This window comes from Paramormyrops kingsleyae, chromosome 22, assembly GCF_048594095.1.
Source record: "Paramormyrops kingsleyae isolate MSU_618 chromosome 22, PKINGS_0.4, whole genome shotgun sequence".
NCBI lineage: Eukaryota > Metazoa > Chordata > Actinopteri > Osteoglossiformes > Mormyridae > Paramormyrops > Paramormyrops kingsleyae.
In genome coordinates this window covers 2,167,407-2,191,001 of record NC_132818.1, presented here as the reverse complement: position 1 = coordinate 2,191,001, position 23,595 = coordinate 2,167,407, and the positions used below count along the sequence as shown (strand labels likewise).

General features: G+C 45.4%; 1 protein-coding gene across 1 annotated transcript; it reads right to left on the bottom strand.

Annotated features, from left to right (window-relative positions):
* Positions 1–2,095: 2,095 nt before the first annotated feature.
* LOC111854069 (cytochrome P450 3A27-like) lies at positions 2,096–23,595 on the bottom strand. The gene is made up of 13 exons (XM_023831663.2): positions 23,503–23,595; positions 23,022–23,115; positions 15,374–15,426; positions 14,979–15,078; positions 14,007–14,120; positions 9,313–9,398; positions 4,355–4,503; positions 4,063–4,187; positions 3,810–3,897; positions 3,522–3,682; positions 3,019–3,245; positions 2,772–2,934; positions 2,096–2,582 (listed from the first exon to the last, which is right to left on the bottom strand). Exons 1-13 carry the CDS (start codon positions 23,571–23,573, stop codon positions 2,493–2,495), a joined length of 1,521 nt encoding a protein of 506 aa, XP_023687431.1. The 5' UTR covers positions 23,574–23,595; the 3' UTR covers positions 2,096–2,492.

Here is a 23,595-nt window from a genome sequence, read left to right as displayed (position 1 = left end):
ACCTGTTCAATTTCTCATTAATGCAATTATCTAATCAACCAATCACATGGCAGTTGCTTCAATGCATTTAGGGGTGTGGTCCTGGTCAAGACAATCTCCTGAACTCCAAACTGAATGAAAGAAAGGTGATTTAAGCAATTTTGAGCGTGGCATGGTTGTTGGTGCCAGACGGGCCGGTCTGAGTATTTCACAATCTGCTCAGTTACTGGGATTTTCATGCACAACCATTTCTAGGGGTTCCAAAGAATGGTGTGCAAAGGGAAAAACATCCAGTATGCGACAGTCCTGTGGGCGAAAATGCCTTGTTGATGCTAGAGGTCAGAGGAGAATGGGCCGACTGATTCAAGCTGATAGAAGAGCAACTTTGACTGAAATAACCACTCGTTACAACCAAGGTATGCAGCAAAGCATTTGTGAAGCCACAACACGCACAATCTTGAGGCGGATGGGCTACAACAGCAGAAGACCCCACCGGGTACCACTCATCTCCACTACAAATAGGAAAAAGAGGCTACAATTTGCACGAGCTCACCAAAATTGGACAGTTGAAGACTGGAAAAATGTTGCCTGGTCTGATGAGTCTCGATTTCTCTTGAGACATTCAAATGGTAGAGTCAGAATTTGGCGTGAACAGAATGAGAACATGGATCCATCATTCCTTGTTACCACTGTGTAATGTGTGTGGTGTAATGGTGTGGGGGATGTTTTCTTGGCACACTTTAGGCCCCTTAGTGCCAATTGGGCATCGTTTAAATGCCACGGCCTACCTGAGCATTGTTTCTGACCATGTCCATCCCTTTATGACCACCATGTACCCATCCTCTGATGGCTACTTCCAGCAGGATAACGCACCATGTCACAAAGCTCGAATCATTTCAAATTGGTTTCTTGAACATGACAATGAGTTCACTGTACTAAAATGCCCCCCACAGTCACCAGATCTCAACCCAATAGAGCATCTTTGGGATGTGGTGGAACGGGAGCTTCGTGCCCTGGATGTGCATCCCACAAATCTCCATCAACTGCAAGATGCTATCCTATCAATATGGGCCAACATTTCTAAAGAATGCTTTCAGCACCTTGTTGAATCAATGCCACGTAGAATTAAGGCAGTTCTGAAGGCGAAAGGGGGTCAAACACCGTATTAGTATGGTGTTCCTAATAATCCTTTAGGTGAGTGTATATCACATTAAATCGTATCTCAAACCCGTTTCTCGATCCTCTTTGAAAATCTTGGGTCAGACATTTAGTATAAAATGGTCCTTTGCTTTAAAAAGGTTGCCGACCTCTGGTCTATACCATCAGTGTATCTGTTATAGTTCTTACTATTATGCCACGGAAAATGCTGGTCATAGTGCAAATGAGACATAAGTAGAATATAAATATTCCGCCATATAAAAAAGTTAATTATATAAATTACATTTCAAGACATGGACATTAAGATATATAAAAATAAATACAGGTAACCACCTCATTGGTGTGGATTCTACAAACTGGCGTGTAAGTGGAATGTGCAGCGAATTAACAGGTGTAGATTCAGAGTTTCATGTCACAACTAGGACTCAAAAACACATTTATTGGCCTTCTCATTTCCATTTGATCCATCCATGAGAAATTGTACCGGTTGGTGTGCGTGTGAGGAGTATGGATTAAATGAGCGGAGTAGGTGACAGGGCTGCCTGGGGAACACAATGATGTCATTTTGACAGCCCCCCTTTCCAGTTTTTCATTACGGGACGGGTGACAACTCTACCAGTGATGTCAATCCTGTTCCATGGAATGAGCAGCTCATCAACGAAAAAACCCAACAACAAACTGTACTGTTGGAATTTTCAAGTGCTACACCCTATGAGAAAAAATATTTATTTTGCATGATTTTTAAATCAAAATTAGATGTCATTTTGCAGTCCATTCAATTTGTCAGCCTTTTCCATTTTCTGAATCCATTTAATCTGAAGCAAAATTTAAGTAAAGAAACAATGACCACTACTTACTGTAGTAAAATGTGTTGCCATACTGCCCAGTGGGGTTGTAGTGTGCTCTGTTTTAATCTGTTGGTATTAAACAACTTATTTTCAAGGAAAAGGTTCAGTCATTCAAGAGCTATTGAACAGCTGTTCCTTTTATTTTAGATTTACATAATAGGCCTATTGGAAAACAGTGCCTAAATGAAAAGCACCTGCACTTTACAGACGGTCCCTTATATCATCAAGCCAGAGAAGCAGATATTCAGCAGACATTCAAATACAGTTTTTAATTAATTAGCAAACAAGGGACATTCTGTTTGATTAAACAGACATATCTGGTTTTCGTTTCAGAAAATGTGATTTTAGAAATGATTGTACTTATAGTTTGTGAGTTATTGAAGGAAAACAACCAAATGTCTTAATGTCAAACCAACTTTACTGCAGTAGATGACTGCAAACTGGTCTATAAAATGATTGTAGTAAAGTAACGGCACAGTGTCCTCATCTTATCAAAATTACTCATCCTCATTCCTGGTTCCTTGCTGGAGTTCTTGGCACAATCTTCAGTGTGATAGGGGTTTTGGGTTGAAACAATGCATTTAATTGCAAAGGGATCTAGAAAAAGAAAGAAACTTCTGATTTAAAAATATATGTCGTTATTCCGACTATAGTAGAGACAATATTTATGTGCACTATTGTATGAAACCAGATAAGTTTAAATTTTGAATCAACAGATTACAGTACTATTCCTGCATGGTGCCCTTGAGCCATGGAGATCATCAAGGAAATGACGTTATCACCTACCTGTGTCTCCTTGCAGGTCTCCAGGCTGAAGTTCTGCAGCAGCTTCACCACGACCATTTTCGTGATCAGCTGAGCAAATCTCATGCCGATGCAATTTCGAGGTCCCATTCCAAATGGCAGAAACGTGTAGGGGTTAATATCCTCCCTGTTTTCCTTGCTGAACCTTAAAAACACCAGTAGGAAAGTTATTATAAGGAAATAGTAACAGACACTAATTATGTAAGAGCATGGCAGACTTGTGAGTTACCGCTCAGGCTTGTATGTGTCAGGTGACTCCCAGATCTTTGGATCGCGGTGCAGAACATAGGTTGGCACCACCACCAGGGTGCCAGTGGGGATGGTCACCCCTTGAATCGCCACCGCATTCTTGCAGGTCCGCTCAATGCGTGGCGCAGGAGGCCAGAGGCGCATGGACTCATTCATGGCCATTTCCAGGTATTCCATCTGCATCAGTGCCTCATACGTGACAGGGCTCTGTGGTGGGCAAGAATCTTCTCTGATAAGATGCCTGACCAAACATGTTCTGTATCTTCACGTCCAGTGGGTGGCACTGTCCCTCAGTATGTTGAATAAACCACTGTCCCTCAAGCCAAATAAAAAGTGCTCAGAAGTGCTCAGAAACCTGAAAAACTTGTTGCATTATTATTAAGCTTCCACAGGTTAAAACGAGAGAGAGAGAGAGAGAAAGCCCAAAGTCTGACAGTCTGTAATGAGGCATCAGGACATATTACGGATAATGCTTATACTTACATTATTGGGGAAGACACTGTCAATCTCTTCCTGTAGTTTCTTCATGGCTGTGGGATTGGTTGCCAGGTTGTGCGCTAGTACTGACAAGGTGCTGCTAGTGGTTTCATACCCACCGATGATGAAGACTAAAGACTGAGACAGTATCTCATGGTCCGTCAGCCCTAAAACAGAGAATGGGCTCAGTTTCATTTTGGACACAGGCTTAGTTTAACTTCCAAGGAAATAAAATCTGCTTAAACACTTTGGAGCAAAGAGGTGACCATTGTGTTTGGAAAGACACACTCTTACCTTTAACAGGTTTGCTGCTCTCCTGGGCGTTTGCCTTCTCCTCCAAAATCTGAGACTGAACCATAAGCTGTAGGAAGTCCACTTGACTCTGTCGGTGAAGCATGTTTGTCAAACTGTAGTTTGAGCACAGGAGGTCAAAGGTGATCAAGATCACCAGTTGTTTCTACTGCATGATTAGCTGAGAGTTTAGAACATTATTGCATAGGCAACCCAGATTGGAAGTGCAGGACCCTGGGTTTTAAGCAGGACACACCTCCTGTTTGATGTGATGCTCATCCTTTATCTTCCGTACTGTTCGGTAGAAATAGTCCAAGCTTGACTTAGAAACAAAGGAGACGCCCAATTTCTCAAAAAAGCGAGCAGTAAAAGGAAACAGGGCTGGAAAAAAGAGGTTTTCAGTTGAATCATTTATATATATTTTTTACAACTGTAGCATAGCTTTATTTTAATGCAGCAACATCATGCGTGAAAAAAAATCTTGGAATTGTACATAGTAATGTAGTTACTTGAAATGAAATGAGAAATCAGGCACAATTCCCACATACTTATAATCAGGAAAAATGGGTTAAAAAGGCTGAACTTCAGCATTTTCTTAACATTGCTGAGAAAGGGGTCCTTGGGGTTATTGATGGAATCAACGTCCACGCTGAAGGATGTGCTGGTCACCACGTCCATACTGTATGGCCCAAAAATGCTGGGGGGAAAGGCAGTTTGAAGGCTGTTACCATCAGCAGATTTTGTCTGTCACCATGCTGACAGAAGAGTAATTTGGTGATTCAATAACCCCACTAGTGCTGGGCAGTATACCGGTTCATCTGGTATAACGTTTTTAATTTTCTGAATGGTATGGATTTTTTATATACCACCATGCTTTAGCATAATTGAAACAACCACTGTAACGCTTCAATAGGCAGCAAATTATATAATACTATTCACTGCTAGGGGGCAGCATGGTGGCGCAGTGGTTAGTGCTGCTGCCTCACAGCAAGAAGGTCCTGGGTTCATTCCCTGGTCCTTTCTGTGTGGAGTTTGCATGCTCTCCCTGTGATCACATGGGTTTTCACCAGGGGCTCCAGTTTCATCTCACAGGCCAGAAGCATGCAGGGTAGGTTGACTGGCATGTCTAAATTGGCCCTGTGAGTGTTGGTTCCTGCCTGTACCCATTGTTCCCAGTATAGGCTCCAGGCAACCCCAGTTGGGATTAAGCAGTTATGATAATGAATGGCTGGATTGATGTTCACTGCTAGAAGCACTATGAATCACAATGCAGAGTGCATTGAGAGAGAATCCCTGCAAACTGCATATACCCTTCTTACTAAGAGTTATAACTGTATAACACAACAATTCTAGATACAGTGGTACTCAAACTTAATCCATTCAGAACTCCAGATCAAATCCTAAGAAGTTCAAGTTCTGATCAAATTTTCCCCATAAGAAATAATGGAAAACCAATTAATTGGTTCCCGGCCCCAAAAAATTACACCTAAATATGTTTTTTTTAGCATTTACACACAAAATGAACCGGATAAAACAAGAAGAGCATATATTGTACTAAACACATCTAAGCACATTTGTCAAAACAGTAAAGTAAGAAAAAAAATGTATCCAAACAATGTGTCCTGCCCCGATTGTCCGCTCCTTCCGTGTGCCACGCCCCCTCATTAACTCCGTGTGGAATCCCCGTGTGATCAGCTGTTTCTGGTTGTTTTCATTAGCCCTCTGTATTTAGTCCGCATTTCAGTTTGTTTCCCCAGTCCGGTCATTGTATTGTCCGTCTGCGTTTTGCCTGCCTTACCTGTGATTAAACCCCGTATTCCCCGATACCCTGACATCTGCGCCTTTGTCTCCATTCTGTCCCCGCTCAGCATGACAATATTATTATAATTACATGTATTAATGGCTTATTATTAATATTAAAATAATTAATAAGAAATCTTTATTTTTAAATGTATTTCTATCATATAATAATAATTACTGTTACTGTCTATCATTGTCTAAAAGTATTTTTACTGTCTAAATATATGTATTCAGCTAATGTAAACTAGCACGATGCTCACAGTGAATGCGAGGCTGAGACTGAAGCTTTACCCTTTGTTTCCGTTGAGAGACATGCTGCGTAATTTCCCTGTGATCATTTCCCCGCGCCTACAAGTTGTCTTAGGTCGGCGTTCACGGTTTGACTTCTGAGATTCAGATAGAGCTCTAGGTAATTTTTTTTCGAACTGGTTGGTTCGACTTTTAAGAAATTGGAGTTCTAATGAGTTCGAGAACTGAGGTACCACTGTATATAACTGTTTAGTTATTGTTTCAGTCTCCAAATATATGGTAATAATCAATAAAACATTTCCATCGAGTTGAATATACATTAATAATTTAATAAAATATGTCAGTTATACTATCAAGTTAAATGTAAATGATTTTTATAATAATTAATAAAAACACAGGTCAGGTCAGGTCAGGTTGGGGAGCATGTGCTGATGCAGCGAGTTGCCACACCCATCACATAAAGAAATGCCTCGGGATCCCAGCTGGCGACCCCCCAGGTAGAAACATGGTCCAGCCCCACCCTCTGGCAATGGCTATCCCTCTGCTGCAACCAGGTGTAACATGGGCATCCCCTTGGCCTGGTCCAGCCGCTCGGGTTGCCAGCAATAAGGATCCTGCAAGCCGGATCACCCTCAGGGAAACTCACCACATGGCTGTAGTGCCATAACTGACGTTCCCTCACAATGTAGGTAATGTGCCTCATTTGGGACTCTAGCAACCACTCATTTGACACAAAGGATTCTCTGATGAAACACAGTACCGAAGGTATCCAGTCTTTGTCTCAGCTCACTGGATAGGATCCATGTCTCACAGCCATACTGCAAGACAGGGAGCACCAGGACTCCCTTGGATCTTCTTGCAAAGATATCGGGAGTGCCACACACCCCTTTCCAGCGACCTCATGACCCCCCATGCTCTCCCAATCCGTCTGCTGACTTCAGAGGAAGAGTCACCAGAGACATAAATGTCGCTGCCAAAGTAAATGAATCTCTCAACGAGGTCGACATTCTCCATGCAGACAGACACACTACTGATGGCTGTGCCTAAAAAGTCATTAAAGGCCTGGACCTTGGTCCTGATCTAGGACACTTGCAATCCCACATCCTCAGATTCCTCACGCAGTCTCTCGAGAGCCCCGATCAGAGCCTCCACTGACTCCGCGAAGATCACAGCATTGCCGGCAAAGTCAAGATCAGTAAATCTTTCTTCACCAACAGATGCCCCACAACTGCTGGACCCCACGACCCTGGCCAACACCCAGTCCATACAAGCATTGAACAGAGTAGAAGCATGAACACACCCCTGGTGAACCCCAGAATCAACTGGGAAGAACATCACAGCACTCACAGTACCAGTGTACAGGCCAGCTATGACGTCTAGCAACTTTGGGGGGATCTTGCAAAGTCTCAGGGCAACTCGATCAACTGAGTCGACCACTTCACAAAAATCGACAAAGGCTGCAAAGAACTTGATTCACCGCCTGTGCAATCTCAGTGAGATTGGGTGGTTCACAGCTGATTGGAGGATAAGCCTCGAGAACTGTGGACTCATAGATGTCCAACATCCTAGCTGGAGAATCAGCTTTAAACAACTGCTCAAAGTAGCCAGCCCAGCGGGTCACAACTATAGTGTCATCCATGATGACCATTCCATAACCCTCCTTGACTGCAAGTCTTTGAGGAACAGATTCAGATGTGTGTAATGCTTTGATTCTTCTGTAAGCAGGACATGGGTCACTAAGCCTTGTTATCTGCCTACAGAGCCCTCACAGCTGTCCTCCTCAGTTCCCAGTACAGACTGGAGTTGCCACCAAGTTGTGCGATGCGACTCTTGTCGATAATATCCAGGGTGCCCTGTGAGATAAAACACCTTCTGAGAACACTTGCAACACCAACACAACCCTCGGCAACTTTCAGGGTCTTATCACGGAAGGTCTCCCCCATCATATTAGATTCAGCAGTCACACCCAAGTCTGCAAGTTCCTCACACAAACTGCGTGCAAACTTATCAGAAACAGTTTGATCTTGGAGTCTGGCTAAGTCCAGCCTCATTCTCCTAGTAGGTGGTTGCCTACTGGATCTAAGCTGAATTTTCAGAGTAGCAACAAGTCTGTGGTCAGAATTCACAAGCTGGACACTTCTGTAGACCCTACAGTTATGCAGGAGCCTCCAACGTCTGCCCACGAGGATGTGTTCAATCTCTTTCTCCTTCCACCAGTATTAGAGTAATAAATCCAATTATGCGGCTCAAGGCATTGGAACCAGGATCCAGCAACCCGCACCCCCTGACCTTTCACCAAGTCAAGGAACATGGACCCATGGAGACCGACACAATCCTCATAGCCAACCCTGTCAATGCCAGTGGTCACACTGAAGTCACCCTTGACCGGAGGAGTGTCACCTCGTGGGCACCCGTCATCAACCAACGTGCAAAGTTGTGAGTAAAATGTCTTCCTCAACGAGACATCACTCACCGCAGTCAGAAAATACCCTGAGAAAACAGACAAGACACCCAAGGAGTCTTAGCCTGAGTCTCATAATACGCTCATTGAAAGGAATGACATCAGACAGCATTGGGAGAAGCCAATCCGCTACAGCAACAGCTACTCCCTGAGTATAGTAGCCATCAGACCGACCAGACCAAAAGTAGGTATACCCACTTTCAGAGATCTGGCCACTCCTCGGTCTGCATATCTCAGAGAGTGCCGCCACCGAAATGCAGAGTTTACAAAGCTCCCCCAACAGCAGAGGAAAAGAGGGTCATCTTGCCGGAGAGACAAGACTTTCCACACACCTACCTGGATGGGCTGCCTCACACTGGGACCCAAGTGCTGCCATGCAGCAGGCGACGCCTCAGTACCACACCAGCCCTGATCCCCAACAGGTCTGACCCTATTAACTCTGACGGTTTTGTCTCTTTTGGGGATGAGACTCCCAAAGGCTTTCCCACATCCCCTTCATGATGCGTGCAGCCTTCCTGTGGGCAGCTGCAGCAGAGTGACTCCCGTGGCGAGCAGAAGGGTATCATGCTCGTTTAGACTGAGCTCTTGTGAGTTGTTTTACAGTGGCTGGAGTGCCAATACCGCCACCAACCCCCAAAATTTTTCCCTGCAAAGTTGGAGGACCGTTTGCAGGTCCAGATGCAGTTTAACATCATATCTAGGACACCTCTTTACACACCTCTTTAAAAACATTTATAATCATATTTTGCCACGGTAATGATGAACATGGAAAAAAACAAAAATACCGTGATATACCATGAAACCACCAGAATCTTAAAAAATACAGATACAATTTCTTGATTATACTGCCCAGCACTATCTGCCACCTCTGTTGTTGCCCTTATTGCTCCCTTATACCCCTGCAACAGTACTGTATGAAGCTTGAGGGCATGTCAGATATATAATGCAGTACTGTATCGTACCCGGAGGCATTTGTACTACAGAAACAATACTCACTCTTTAATTCCCACTGGGTTCTCTAGGTTTCGCTTCTTCAAATTGGCTATGAAGGAATCAGCATAGCGCTCGACAATGGGAAAGATCTGGAGGTCACAAGAACAAAAGCCATATTCCATCTGCATGCGAAACACTCAGAAGCTGATCCCATTTCCTCTTTCGTTTCAACAGCCTGCTTCGTACAGTGGTATTCAAACATTTTATACAGGGCCTCCCTGAGGGCTGACATATTTGTCCTGAACCCCCTACCCCCTCCCCACACATACACACACTGACCCCAAATAAATGTTAATTATTAAATAAAATGTAATTATTTTATCAGCATCACATAAGGTGTACAGACATATAATGTGTTCAGATTATTTTTAATTTTTCTACAGGTTGCCATTTCAAAATAGGCCCCACACAGTTCTTTATTTTTTTCCCCTGACCTGCATCCCCCTCACATGTAATTCCTTCATGCCCCACCAGGGGGCGTGCCTCACAGTTTGAATACCTCTGGCTTATGGCCAATTCATACTTTGCTTTTCCAAGTGCGCTTTCAGTTGTGGACGAGTGCATGTGATGTAAAATTCATCATCCGGGGTTGTCCAGAGACTGCGGTCAGTGCACGTGTAGCCCAGTTTGTTATGTCTAGCTAGCGGAGACCTTGCACATCCGTGTGCATTGATTGCACATGTACAAGATAATTGATTAGGTATTTCAAGTAGGTTGTGGGCTTTCACATATCAGAGGTCAATGACAAAAGAGTAGAGGAAGAATAGTTGTTGTTATTGTAGTAGTTTTGGTGACCACCTGAATGAAGAGGGTTGGAGGTACTCGCATATCTAATTCTTCATACTGTCCAGACATTATACCGAGGTATGCAGTACTTTAAAAAGTAGCAATATTCTGGCGTTTTTAAATCTTGGAAATAAATTCACAGTCAGTGGGGTCCCGGCTTATTTTGCAGTAAAGATTTCAAAATACTGTGGTATGCCTTATTACCATAAAACTCCCTAAACCTTGACTAAAAACTTCTGTTCATAACAGTTTACCTGTTTCACTACACTGCTTTTATTTGTGTCGCTGCAATATGTCTGCCCTCTCCTGGTCTGGTGGAATATCACTGCTGTATACGTGCACCAACAAGAACCCTCTACAGCAGCCCTATTCAATAGGCGGCCCACAGGCCAAAACCGGCCCATCAGTCATTTTGGACCGGCCCGCTGACTACCTCTTATTTATTAAATAGCTGCGATTTAACTGTAAGCGCGACAGTTTATAACATTTTACGGGACGTCGCGCAGCTGTTTACGCTCTTGATAGAAGGTTTATGACAGTTTACAACAGCGGGAACATGTCGCATTCAAAAGAGAAAAGACGTAAGGTTGACAGCGAAAATAGAAAATTTAACAACGAGTGGACTGATAAGTATGCACACATACAAAATGCTGAGGGAAAACCCATGTGCCTTGTCTGTCTTGTCATATGCTCGGTAAATAAAGAATACAATGTGCGGAGGCACTTCAAGACGACTCACACTAACTTTGATAATGAATATCCCCCGGGCTCAGAGGCTCGACGGACAAAAATAAAGACACTGACACAAAACTACCAGCAAAGTTGTGTGGTTTTCACCCGAACCTGCACTTTGCAGCAGAAAGCTACTGTACAACAGCATCTCTCCGAATTGCATGGATACTGACTAAAAATAAAAGACCATTTACAGATGCTGAAACAGTAAAAGAATGCATACAAGCTGCTGTCGAGGAGGTGGTAACGGATGAAAAAGTGAAAGAGCAAGTTATATCTTCGATTAAATCAATCCCGCTGTCCGATACAACAGCTGCGAGAAGGGTGGACGTTTTAGCTACGGATGTTTTTGACACTCTTTTTAATCAACTGAGGAAGGCTGATTTCATATCCCTGGCTGTGGATGAATCCACAGACAACACGGATGTAGCTCAACTTTGTATGTTTGTGCGATTTTTCGATGGTCACTGTTTCAAAGAGGACATATTGGGATTAATACCACTGGAAGGGAATACAACAGGAGAAATACTCTTCCAGAAGATTGTTGATTTTTTTCAAGAGAACGGACTGGACTTGGAGCGTATCAACCTGCTTGTTACAGATGGTGCGCCCTCGATGGCAGGGAAGATCAAAGGACTGTTTGCACGGCTGTCTGCACTTGCACCAAAAATGAAATCGCTGCACTGCCTCATCCATCAGAGTGTCCTTTGCGCACAGTTAAGTGGTGAGTTGAAAAACACAATGAATTCTGTTATGGCTACAATTAACTTTATCAGATCAGCATCTAGTCTCCAACAGACTGTTTCGCAAACTTCTTGCTGATATGTCAGCTGAGCATGTTGACCTACTTTTGCATAACAATGTGAGGTGGTTAAGCCAGGGAAACTCACTCATGAGAGTCTGTGAACTGAGGAAAGAAATCATCACTTTCCTTCGTGAATGCAAGCACAGAAAGGCTGAAACATTTCTGACCAACATGTTGGATGATAAATTTGTGTCTGAGATGTGTTTTTTATGTGATATCCTTCATCATTTGAATGTACTTAACCTGGGACTTCAGGGGAGAGAGAAAACAGTTGCTGATGTGGTTGAAAGGCTAACTGCTTTTCAAAATAAACTGGATATTTTTTCATCTGATCTCAGTAGCAGACTGCTGCACTTTCCAACCCTCAGTGGCTTCATCAAGTCATCACAAAGTGGTAAAGTCACAAAGGTCATGTCAGACTTTCTGGACCATTTGAAACACAACTTTGCACAGAGAAGATTCAATGACTTTGACATCAACCAACGTGCAAAGTTGTGAGTAAAATGTCTTCCTCAACGAGACATCACTCACCGCAGTCAGAAAATACCCTGAGAAAACAGACAAGACACCCAAGGAGTCTTAGCCTGAGTCTCATAATATGCTCATTGAAAGGAATGACATCAGACAGCATTGGGAGAAGCCAATCTGCTACAGCAACAGCTACTCCCTGAGTATAGTAGCCATCAGACCGACCAGACCAAAAGTAGGTATACCCACTTTCAGAGATCTGGCCACTCCTCGGTCTGCATATCTCAGAGAGTGCCGCCACCGAAATGCAGAGTTTACAAAGCTCCCCCAACAGCAGAGGAAAAGAGGGTCATCTTGCCGGAGAGACAAGACTTTCCACACACCTACCTGGATGGGCTGCCTCACACTGGGACCCAAGTGCTGCCATGCAGCAGGCGACGCCTCAGCACCACACCAGCCCTGATCCCCAACAGGTCTGACCCTATTAACTCTGACGGTTTTGTCTCTTCTGGGGATGAGACTCCCAAAGGCTTTCCCACATCCCCTTCATGATGCGTGCAGCCTTCCTGTGGGCAGCTGCAGCAGAGCGACTCCCGTGGCGAGCAGAAGGGTATCATGCTCGTTTAGACTGAGCTCTTGTGAGTTGTTTTACAAAGGCTAACTGCTTTTCAAAATAAACTGGATATTTTTTCATCTGATCTCAGTAGCAGACTGCTGCACTTTCCAACCCTCAGTGGCTTCATCAAGTCATCACAAAGTGGTAAAGTCACAAAGGTCATGTCAGACTTTCTGGACCATTTGAAACACAACTTTGCACAGAGAAGATTCAATGACTTTGACATTCCCAAAGAGTTGCTGCATGTTGTGAGGAACCCTTTCACCAGCACACCCAATACTTCCCCCAAAGCACACCCAATACTTCCTGAAGTTGCATGGCATTGATGAAGGTCCCCTGCAACTTGAAATGATTGAAATGCAAGCATCATGTGAATTAAAGGATGTCCTTCAGGAAAAAAGCTGCACAGAACTTTGGACAAAGCACATTGTCCCAGAAATGTTTCCAAACATGAAAAAATTGGCCATGTGTGTGTTAACAATGTTTGGATCAACATATACATGTGAATCATCCTTCTCTCACATGAATGCCATAAAAACAGAAAATCGGATCTCCTTGACAAATGAGCATCTGCATCATTGTTTGCGGATTGCTGTCACCCCATATGAACCTAACTTTTCTCGTCTTGCTCTGTCAATGAAGTGTCACTTTTCTCATTAGAGATAGATCAAAATGCCCTGTAGTATGAAGACTAGACACACTTTTGTTTCCTTTTATATGCTTTAAAAGTCAGCAGTTTGTTTGTGATTTTTTGTACAATATGATATCATTATTACTGTTTATGTGAGTTTATGACTGTGACATTTGCTCTTATTTGCACAAAATTGTAATTATTGTTTTCTAGGCTTTATTTTATTTAAGCAAAAGCAAATACTGTCACTGTGAGTTTGTGACTCAGATGTCTGTTAAAATTAAAGCTGGCTATGTTTTGCAGTTTTTATTATTTGCACTAGAAGCCAGTGGTTAATGCTATTTGACTCATTTAAATAAAATGTTGAAAATGCAGTGGTGCTTTGTATTAATGGGGTACAATACAAGAAATACAGAGAAATGTGCGGCCCACTGGCAAAAGCCGTATGACAATTTGGCCCAATGAAAAATCTAATTGAATACCCCTGTTCTACAGCCAAATGTAATATGAACACAAGCTGCCATGCGGACGACCATCCCCAGCCTGAAAGCGCATGAAACCACACGTGGAAAAGTGAAGTATGAACTAGGCTTTAGGAGACTCCCTGAAGGCACAATAAGCCCCTTCCCCGTGTGTAGCCCCGTGACTGAGTGCCGCACCTCTTTTAGCCGCCCACTGGTGAATAACGGGGACAGCGCACTCCGTATCCTTTTCCATTTTTCGTCTTTTACCAACGACAGAGCATCAGCCAGCGGCCCGGCCAGAACCATCTCCTGCAGGAAGACACAGCGGTGGGCTAGCTCTGGTGCTCACCAGAACAGTACAGAGAACACTGGCCATTGATCTTATATGCCTACAGTAGCTAATCGTTTCTGGCATCCTTAGTGCTGAGGGACAGAAATGTTGACCAAGAGCCAGTGGATCCAAGGAGGCTCCTGATTCTAAACAGCTTAAGCAAAATATGGAAACGGCCAGCTACACAATTAACCAGCAGTGTAAAATAATCCATTCATCTGTCATTTTCATCAATTACTTAACAGTTGATATGACCCAGGGTCTATTGCAGGAAGCATATGGTGAATGGCCCCTCTGGGATAGATGCATCTCAGGAAATTCACACACACACCAAAGCACATACTCAACGATGGGAATTTAGTATCATCAGCACTGCCAGTGCCCCTAGTACGAGGATCAAACAGTCTGAGGTGCACATTGTCTGAGACAATGGGGGGGGGGCATGGTGAAGTCTGCCCAGGGCTCCACAAGGACTTCAACCAGCACTGGAAGAACATATCAACCGCACACATATACAGCTGGGCTGGATCCTTCACACACTGGCAGCCAGGGGAGTTGTCAGACCTTCTAGGCTCCCTTACAAAATGTCACCTTGGGGCCCCTGCCCCCTTAAATTATATAATTTTATAATTTTACATATTCAAGGCCCCCTGAATCTGTCAGGGTATCCATGCCTCTCTGACACCCCTGCTGCCAGCCCATGGTACAGCAAATGTTTTTATTACTGTACTGTATGGCTGGAAAATGTGGAAAACGGCAAGAATGTTTGTACCAAATGCTGAGGGCTCAGGGCACGGAGAAGCAGCTCAGGCCATGGAGAAGCAACTCAGACTTACCCTTCGGTTTGTGAAGATGGTGTAACATTCTTTGACCATCACTGTTTTTATCATAGCTGGGTCTGTAATCATCAGCAACGGCTGTCGCCCATCAAAAATCCTGCAGATTAAAAAATGCATGAAGCTCATAAGAAGCAGGACTCTGTAATGGGCCTGGTCTTCAGCAGCCGTATACATCCCTCTTTGGCTGAATACCTGACATAAATATATATATACACCTTCCTAGCAACCATCCATCTTTCTTACCACATACACAGTACATGGTCATGGTGAGTGTAAGGCACGGGGCATAAGGCAGGGGAACACCCCGGATGGAATGATCGACCATCCATCCATCCATCCATCCAATATTGAACTTATCTGTTTCATGGTGAGGGTCTTGTAGATAGACTCACCCCCAGATGCTTCCATATTTATTGAAACACTGCACATCAAAATTGTGAAAGCCCTGCAGAGGTGGAAATGAAGCTAAAATTACTGATGTTAATGTTCTTACTTGGGAGGAATTAACATTTTATTCGAGAAAATAGTTTCAGAATGTTTAAGGTTATGTTCATTTTAAAGAAACAAATCATTTGTCTTTCCATCAACCTTCAGTTTTCCTGACTGAGGGGGCCAAGACAGTGGGGGGGGGGGGGGGGGGGACAGTTCAATTCAGTTACAAGTTGCAAATCTACTTCTTATATTGCGATGAGATTTACCATTGATTTTTAAATACACTCACCTAAAGGATTATTAGGATCACCATACTAATACAGTGTTTGACCCCCTTTCGCCTTCAGAACTGCCTTAATTCTACATGGCATTGATTCAACAAGGTGCTGAAAGCATTCTTTAGAAATGTTGGCCCATATTGATAGGATAGCATCTTGCAGTTGATGGAGATTTGTGGGATGCACATCCAGGGCACGAAGCTCCCGTTCCACCACATCCCAAAGATGCTCTATTGGGTTGAGATCTGGTGACTGTGGGGGCCATTGTAGTACAGTGAAGTCATTGTCATGTTCAAGAAACCAATTTGAAATGATTCGAGCTTTGTGACATGGTGCATTATCCTGCTGGAAGTAGCCATCAGAGGATGGGTACATGGTGGACATAAAGGGATGGACATGGTCAGAAACAATGCTCAGGTAGGCCGTGGCATTTAAACGATGCCCAATTGGCACTAAGGGGCCTAAAGTGTGCCAAGAAAACATCCCCCACACCATTACACCACCACCACCAGCCTGCACAGTGGTAACAAGGCATGATGGATCCATGTTCTCATTCTGTTTACGCCAAATTCTGACTCTACCATTTGAATGTCTCAACAGAAATCGAGACTCATCAGACCAGGCAACATTTTTCCAGTCTTCAACTGTCCAATTTTGGTGAGCTCGTGCAAATTGTAGCCTCTTTTTCCTATTTGTAGTGGAGATGAGTGGTACCCGGTGGGGTCTTCTGCTGTTGTAGCCCATCCGCCTCAAGGTTGTGCGTGTTGTGGCTTCACAAATGCTTTGCTGCATACCTCGGTTGTAACGAGTGGTTATTTCATTCAAAGTTGCTCTTCTATCAGCTTGAATGAGTCGGCCCATTCTCCTCTGACCTCTAGCATCAACAAGGCATTTTCGCCCAGAGGACTGCCGCATACTGGATGTTTTTCCCTTTGCACACCATTCTTTGTAAACCCTAGAAATGGTTGTGCGTGAAAATCCCAGTAACTGAGCAGATTGTGAAATACTCAGACCGGCCCGTCTGGCACCAACAACCATGCCACGCTCAAAATTGCTTAAATCACCTTTCTTTCCCATTCTGACATTCAGTTTGGAGTTCAGGAGATTGTCTTGCCCAGGACCACACCCCTAAATGCATTGAAGCAACTGCCATGTGATTGGTTGATTAGATAATTGCATTAATGAGAAATTGAACAGGTGTTCCTAATAATCCTTTAGGTGAGTGTATCTCTTTAATAGTTACGTATTATAATTATGTTGGTCACATTTGTTACATCTAGTTGAACACTGGCCAATTTTGTTAAGCAGTCCTGCACAGTGCTATAATGAATATGGAAGCGCATGGAGAAGCGTTTTAGCAAACTTTGGATTCTGTAAAGGAGAATATTGACATGAGAACGACTTTGTGATTGGGTTCATGGTTCAGTCCAGTTCCGGTTAAGTAGGGAAACAGAATTTGTTTTAAAATAGTTTATTATTAAAACTGCCAATATAGGAACCAAACTTAACACAATGGGTCTGTCATGTCTAAATAACAAAACCTATGAAAATCTCATTTATACAATTTTATTAGTATAAAAATAATATATAAAGTAAATACAAATTGCATCGTAACAATCATAATGAACACCTCGGAGTAACGAACTGACTACCACAAAGTCTATTACGTAAAAAAAGATGTGCTGACCTCAGCGATTAAGTCAACCGAAAATTATGTGTACCGTCATCTGGATTTGGGAGGCCCTTGCCAATTCCCTCCCCTACTACATATCAATGTTTCCCCTACCATTATATTAGGGGGGCGCCCCCCCCCCCTTGAAGGTCAAGTAAATTTATTTTCTAAATAGCGCCAGATCACAACAGAGGTCATTTAAGGTTACCTTTCCTATAGAACAGGTCCATACATTGACCGTTTATTAAAGAAACTAAATAACCTTATGTCATTTATCTTATTTACACAACAGCTTGTCATTTTTGTCTCTACACGGTTGCGCGTTTACAATTCTCCTCCGCTCTCCGTATCGCACATGGTGGAGTTCCGCCCCGATGGAGAAGGGTCCAGCTGCAGACCCTGTAGAGTGGAGATCCACCGGAAATACGTCATCTCCACAGGAAACACGTGACCTCAACTCTGTTACAGCGAATAAACCCTAACCTTGACATTTGTCACTACCGAAAATGTTACACCTACCGAAAATGTAACTTCCAACATGACGCACCTTGTATAACTGAAATGGAAAAAGAACTTTGTGATAAGGAATTATCTTTAGAAGAAATAAAAAATAGCATTATGCAACTTAAGGACAATCGATCTCCTGGTAATGATGGCCTAACCAGTGTGTCACGCCCCGCTCCGTCCGACCCTGCCTCATTACCTCCTGTTTCTGCCTGATTGTTCCCACCTGTTGCTCCTTACCCTAAGCTTGTCTTTTGTATTTAGTCCTCATCTGAGTCAGTCTTCCCCAGACTTGTCATTGATGTTGCCCTTCGTTGTACCCGAATAAACCCCGTTTACCCGAGTTCCTGGCTCCTTTTCCCTGCTTCCCGGATCGCCTGCCCCGCGAACGTGACAGAATGACAAGTCTCCAAAAAAGCAGCGCGGCAGACCAAGCACCAGAGGCTCGGTCTGCTGCAGGAAGCCGTGTACTGGCGCTCCCAGCCAGAGGTAATGGAGGATCCCATCGCCCTGGAACTGGCCACCCGGGGCACGGACCTCCTCACTGAGGAGCGCCCGCCCGGACAGCAGTACCCGCTGGAGCGGGTGCGCAAATGTCTACGCCGCCTGAGTGAGCGTCTCATGCGGCAGAGAGACGAACGCATCGCCCGGACCCTAGGCAAGAAGCGGCAAGAAGAAGCGGAAAAAGAATAAAGTGCAGCAGGAAGAGACCCCGACTCTCTTCCCGGGAGCTTGCTCTCTGCTCTCCGCTTGGGAGTTAGCCGGTGCGCATGAGGGCTCACCGCCCGCCTGGGACGACATCGCTGCTGCCCGCCTGGCCGGCTTCTACCCGGAGAAGCTGGCTCCGTTGGAGGCGTATCCATACCGGCCGGAGCGCCTGCACAGCAAGGGGATCAGCGCCATCCGGGACGCCATTCCCCGGGTCCCTAGAGCCCTTAAAGGGGCAGCTCCGGACCTGCCTGCTCCGGACCTGCCAGCACCGCCTACTGCTGCTGCCGCCGCACTGCCCGTGGCTACGCCTGCTGCTGCTGCCGCCGCACTGCCCGCGGCTACGCTGCCTGCTGCTGCCGCCGCACTGCCCGCGGCACCGCCTGTTCTGCCTGACCCGCCTGTCCTGCCTGCCCAGCCTGCGGTCCCTGCAGCTGCCGCCGCTCTACCTGCGGCTGCGCCCCCTGCTGGCCACGGGTCGGTGGCGCCCACCGAGGCACCCCCTGCTGGCCGCGTGACGTCGGCGCCTGCCGAGGCACCCCCTGCTGGCCGCGTGACGTCGGCGCCTGCCGAGGCGCCCCCTGCTGGCTGCGTGACGGCGGCGGCCTCGCATGCCCGAGGTGCCAGCAGAGGCGCCCCTGCTGGCCAGGAATTGGTGGTGCCCGCTGCAGCTCCGCCCGAGGTCCTGGCTTCGCCTCCACCTGCAGCGCCCCCTGCTGGCCACATGCCCGCGGGCCTGCCTGAGGCCGCCGCTCTGCCCGCGGCCCTGCCTGAGGCCGCCGCTCCTCCCGTCTCCGGCTGCACCACCTGCCGCCACGCCCGTGGCTCCGGCTGCACCGCCTGCCGCCACGCCCCCTGCTTTGCCTGAGCCTCCACCCTCAGGGACCTCCCTCTTGGCTCCCTTGCCCCGACAAGGCCGACACCCCCCAGGACCCCGCCTTTCGGTATCCCGGAAGGGACGGGGACATAGGCGCCGGGCTCGGGTCCCGCCCGCCCTGCCCCCTGGCTCGCCCGTTCGTCCCATGGCTGTGGCTAGGTGGCTGCCTGCGGGTCCTCCGGCTCGGCGGTCTCCGCCGGGTCCCCCCCTGGTTCCTCGGTGCCGGTCCTTGGTCCCGCCTCCGGCTCCGTGTCGGCCGCCTCTGGGCCCCCCTGCTCCGGCTTGGCGTCGGACGGCGCCTTCCCCGGCTCCGGCTGCGCCTGCCGCGGCTTCCCCCTCCTGCCTGCCTGCACCGGTGTCCCCTCCTGCTCCCTCCGTGTCTCCTCCTTCACTCCCTCGACCTTTGACGCCCCGCTCCGTCCGATCCTAATGTGTGCCACGCCCACCTCATTACCTCCTGTTTCTGCCTGATTGTTCCCACCTGTTGCTCGTTACCCTTAGCTTGCCTTTTGTATTTAGTCCTCGTCTGAGTCAGTCTTCCCCAGACTTGTCATTGATGTTACCCTTCGTTCTCCCCTGTATTGTGGATTCTACCTGAATAAACCCCGTTTACCCGACTTCCTGGCTCCTTTTCCCTGCTTCCCGGATCGCCTGCCCCGTGAACGTGACACAGTGAATTTTATAAAACATTTAATGACATTATTTCCAATTTTTTACTAGATGTTTATAAGGAAGCCATAGCATTTGGAAAACTCCCTCCATCTTTACGTCAGGGTTTGATTACTTTAATCTTCAAACCTGACAAAGACCGATTATCTCTTGATAATTGGAAACCAATAACTTTAATTAATAATGACGCCAAACTACTGGCACATATTTTTGTGCAAAGATTGAAATTTTGCTTAAATACAATAATTGATGACTGTCAGTCTGGTTTTATGAAAGGGAGGCACATAAGTAATAATTTTCAATTGATACTGGATCTTATTGATTATAGTGATTACATAACAGATAGTGGTTATATTTTATTTGCTGATATCTATAAGGCATTTCATACTGTAAGTCACAAATTTTTATTTGATTGTTTGGATTTTTTTGGATTTGGTCAATACTTTAAACGGGCAATTCAAACACTATACAATGATTGTAATAGTTCTGTTAAGTTGTCTCATGGGACTACTAGTAGATTTAACATTTTCAGAGGAATTAAACAGGGTGATCCTGCAGCTCCTTTTCTATTTCTTCTTGTTATGCAAACGATGGTCTTACATATATACAAAAATTGTTTTGAAGGTATTAAAGTTTTAGGCAAAGAATTAAAATGTTGTCAATTAGCTTTTTGTTGTCAAAAAAAGAATTAAAATGTTGTCAATTAGCTGATGATAATTCTCTGCCTGAGCCAGCCGCCGGCCCCTTCTTCGGGACGTGCCTAGCCCTTATAGGGGCCAGGTCCATTAGGGACGCTATCCCGCTAGTTCCGCGATTTCGGACGCGGGCAAAGCCCCCCGTGGTTCCTGAGGCTGCAGCAGCGCCCCCCGTGGTTCCTGATGCTGCAGCAGCACCCCCCGTGGTTCCTGAGGCTGCAGCAGCGCCCCCCGTGGTTCCTGAGGCTGCAGCAGCTCCCCCCGTGGTTCCTGAGGCGCCTGCAGCTCCCCCCGAAGTTCCTGAGGCGCCTGCAGCTCCCCCCGAGGTTCCTGAGGCGCCTGCAGCGCCCCCCGAGGTTCCTGTGCCGCCTGCTCCAGCTGCACTACCCCCTGCTGGCCCTGTGCAGACTCCAGTGCTCCCCGTGACTCCAGTGCCTGAGCTCCCAGCTCAGTCCCCTGCTGCTGGCCGCACGCCCGAGGCGCCCCCGATGACTCCCGCTGAGGCGCCCCCGGTGACTCCCACGCCCGCTGAGGCGCCCCCGGTGCCTCCCGCGCCCGCTGAGGCGCCCCCTGCTGGCCGAGTACCCGCGGCCCTGCCTGAGGCCGCCGCTCTGTCCGTCCAGCCCAGCTCGCCCGCGGCCCCTGAGCTTTAAACTTTATTTTACCAGGTAAATTAACTGAAAACCAGTTCTCACTGCTTTACGTGATATTCGGGAGAAATAGCAGATAACGCATCGGAACTTCCTGGAATACAAACGTCATGTTCTTCAGCCAATAAGGGCAAAGTTGTGTCGTCACGGAGGCTGTTCCAGTTTGTTCAGCCGGCTGAGAGGTGCTGTACGATCTGTCTTAAGTCGTCTTGCTCTTGCAAGGTTTTTGTACCATGTGACATGGTGACGCGTGACGCGTGAAAAATCTAACCATATCACGAAAAACGAGGTTTAAAATTTTTTACATGAAGTGCAGGGAGACTATCAATTAATGGGCATGATTTAGTGTTGTTTTGTGCTATAGTATAGGCTGAAACCTGCGGTTATCATTAAAACCAAAATGCGGTAATCGTAAAACAAACTTCAATTTGTGTACGCCAATGAATATTAACAGGAATGTTAAATCTGCATTAGCATAATTTCAAACTTATGCTGGACTTTTATTTCTAATTGATTGCTCTTTTTTCTCCCACAGTGGTGAAATTGCGCCATTTGTATTTTGTAATTGCATTTGTTTAGCTCAATTAGAAAAGGGAGTTGTATTTCAAATAAAGTTTGAATCTGAACCTGTGTAGTTTGAATGGGGGGGGGCTCAATAATGTTCCTATCTAGAAAAGGGGGGCCCTGCAAAGAAAGTTTGGGGACCACTGACCTAACCGGAGCTCCAAGTCTTTAAAGATCACGTGTTTCCTGTGGAGGTGACGTATTTCGGGTGGAACTGCACTCTACAGGAGTCTGCAGCTAGATTTTTCTCATTTTATTAACGACTTTAAATTGTATGTAAATCTCCTGGAACAAACAAAAAACAAAAAAGCACTGAAAACATGTAATGTTGAAATTTATGTAATGTATTTTCTTTTCTTTTTTTTCTATTTTATTTCTTCTTTTTCTCTAGCAGCTAATGTTAACTTGACATGATTGTGTAATACCTCTTGTTCCTGTGGCATTGAGTTAATAAAAAAAAAAAGGAGTCTGCAGCTAGACCCTCTTGCGCAAACAGGGGAACAGCGGACAGAGAGCGCGTGTCAGAAAATATGTCGCACCAACCACCTGGTCAGCAGTGTAAACTGTGAGAGGGACTTCTCAACCATGAACTGGGTAATAAATACGTCTCACAATGGGATTTTCTTCTTTAAACTATCACTATTTTAAGCTATCACTTTTAAAGCCTAGCAGTTAATGTATTTGCAGGTCAAGACAAACATCCGCTCTAGAAATGTTCTTCCAGAAGCTCAGTAAAGACACACTGTAGTGACAAAAGCTGCACACTTTAGATAATTGTCATAAAAAGAAATGTTCTGATGTTTAGTTCAGTTGTTATATTGACTGCTGTCATTAAAAGAAACGCATGAACACCATGAATCCTGTCGGTGTCCGTCTGCCCCCCCCCCCCCCAAAAAAAGCTGTAAACCTAGGGGAAACGCTGCATAGGTTTATTGAAATGCATTGCTGAGCGGTAAAATCACACCAAATGCATTACATTCAGCAGACTCACCCAGATGTATGACAAAAGGGTCCCTACAAATGGCAGTGGCCTTGGTCCTGGAATTCCTAGCTTTCTGAAAAAGCCGTATGGCCAGACACCATACCTACATGCGGGGGGGGAGGGAGAGAAATAGTAATGTACAGGCAATGTTTCAAACACGTTAGAAGAACAAAATACACATCTGTGTGAGCATGTGCATGTAAAAAAACATCAGCGTTAGCAGAAAATATATTTTTATATATTTCAAACTTTTACATTTAAGGTGAAACATCTGTTAACGTTTTTTATATATTCATGGTCACACGTAAGTAAAAATAAATGTATAGGAACCTATCAATATCTACTGCCTAAACTGAGACAAATTAACTGCGTCATCACAGATCCACGACAGTTATTAATTTGTTTTTTTCTTGGTTAGTGTACTTATAGGTTAGTGTCTGAAAAGTAGTATGCGTGCAAAAAAAAACTGGAATAGAGGAGCATAACTTACAGTATCAGCAGAGTGAGGAAAGCTATTAACAGAGTCCATGTTTCTGTTGAAAAAGAGGGAACGAGAGTCATGGCGTGTTCTTCGCGAAAAGTG

What these genes read in the sequence shown, in the direction of transcription:
- LOC111854069 (XM_023831663.2), bottom strand. Translation starts at nt 23,573, where the DNA reads ATGACTCTCGTTCCCTCTTTTTCAACAGAAACATGGACTCTGTTAATA. An exon ending in AAATATGGAAGCATCTGGGG is followed by an intron (nt 15,079 to 15,373) that starts GTGAGTCTATCT and finishes TTTAATCTGCAG; the next exon opens with GATTTTTGATGGGCGACAGC. An exon ending in AGCATCACATCAAACAGGAG is followed by an intron (nt 3,898 to 4,062) that starts GTGTGTCCTGCT and finishes CTTCACCGACAG; the next exon opens with AGTCAAGTGGACTTCCTACA.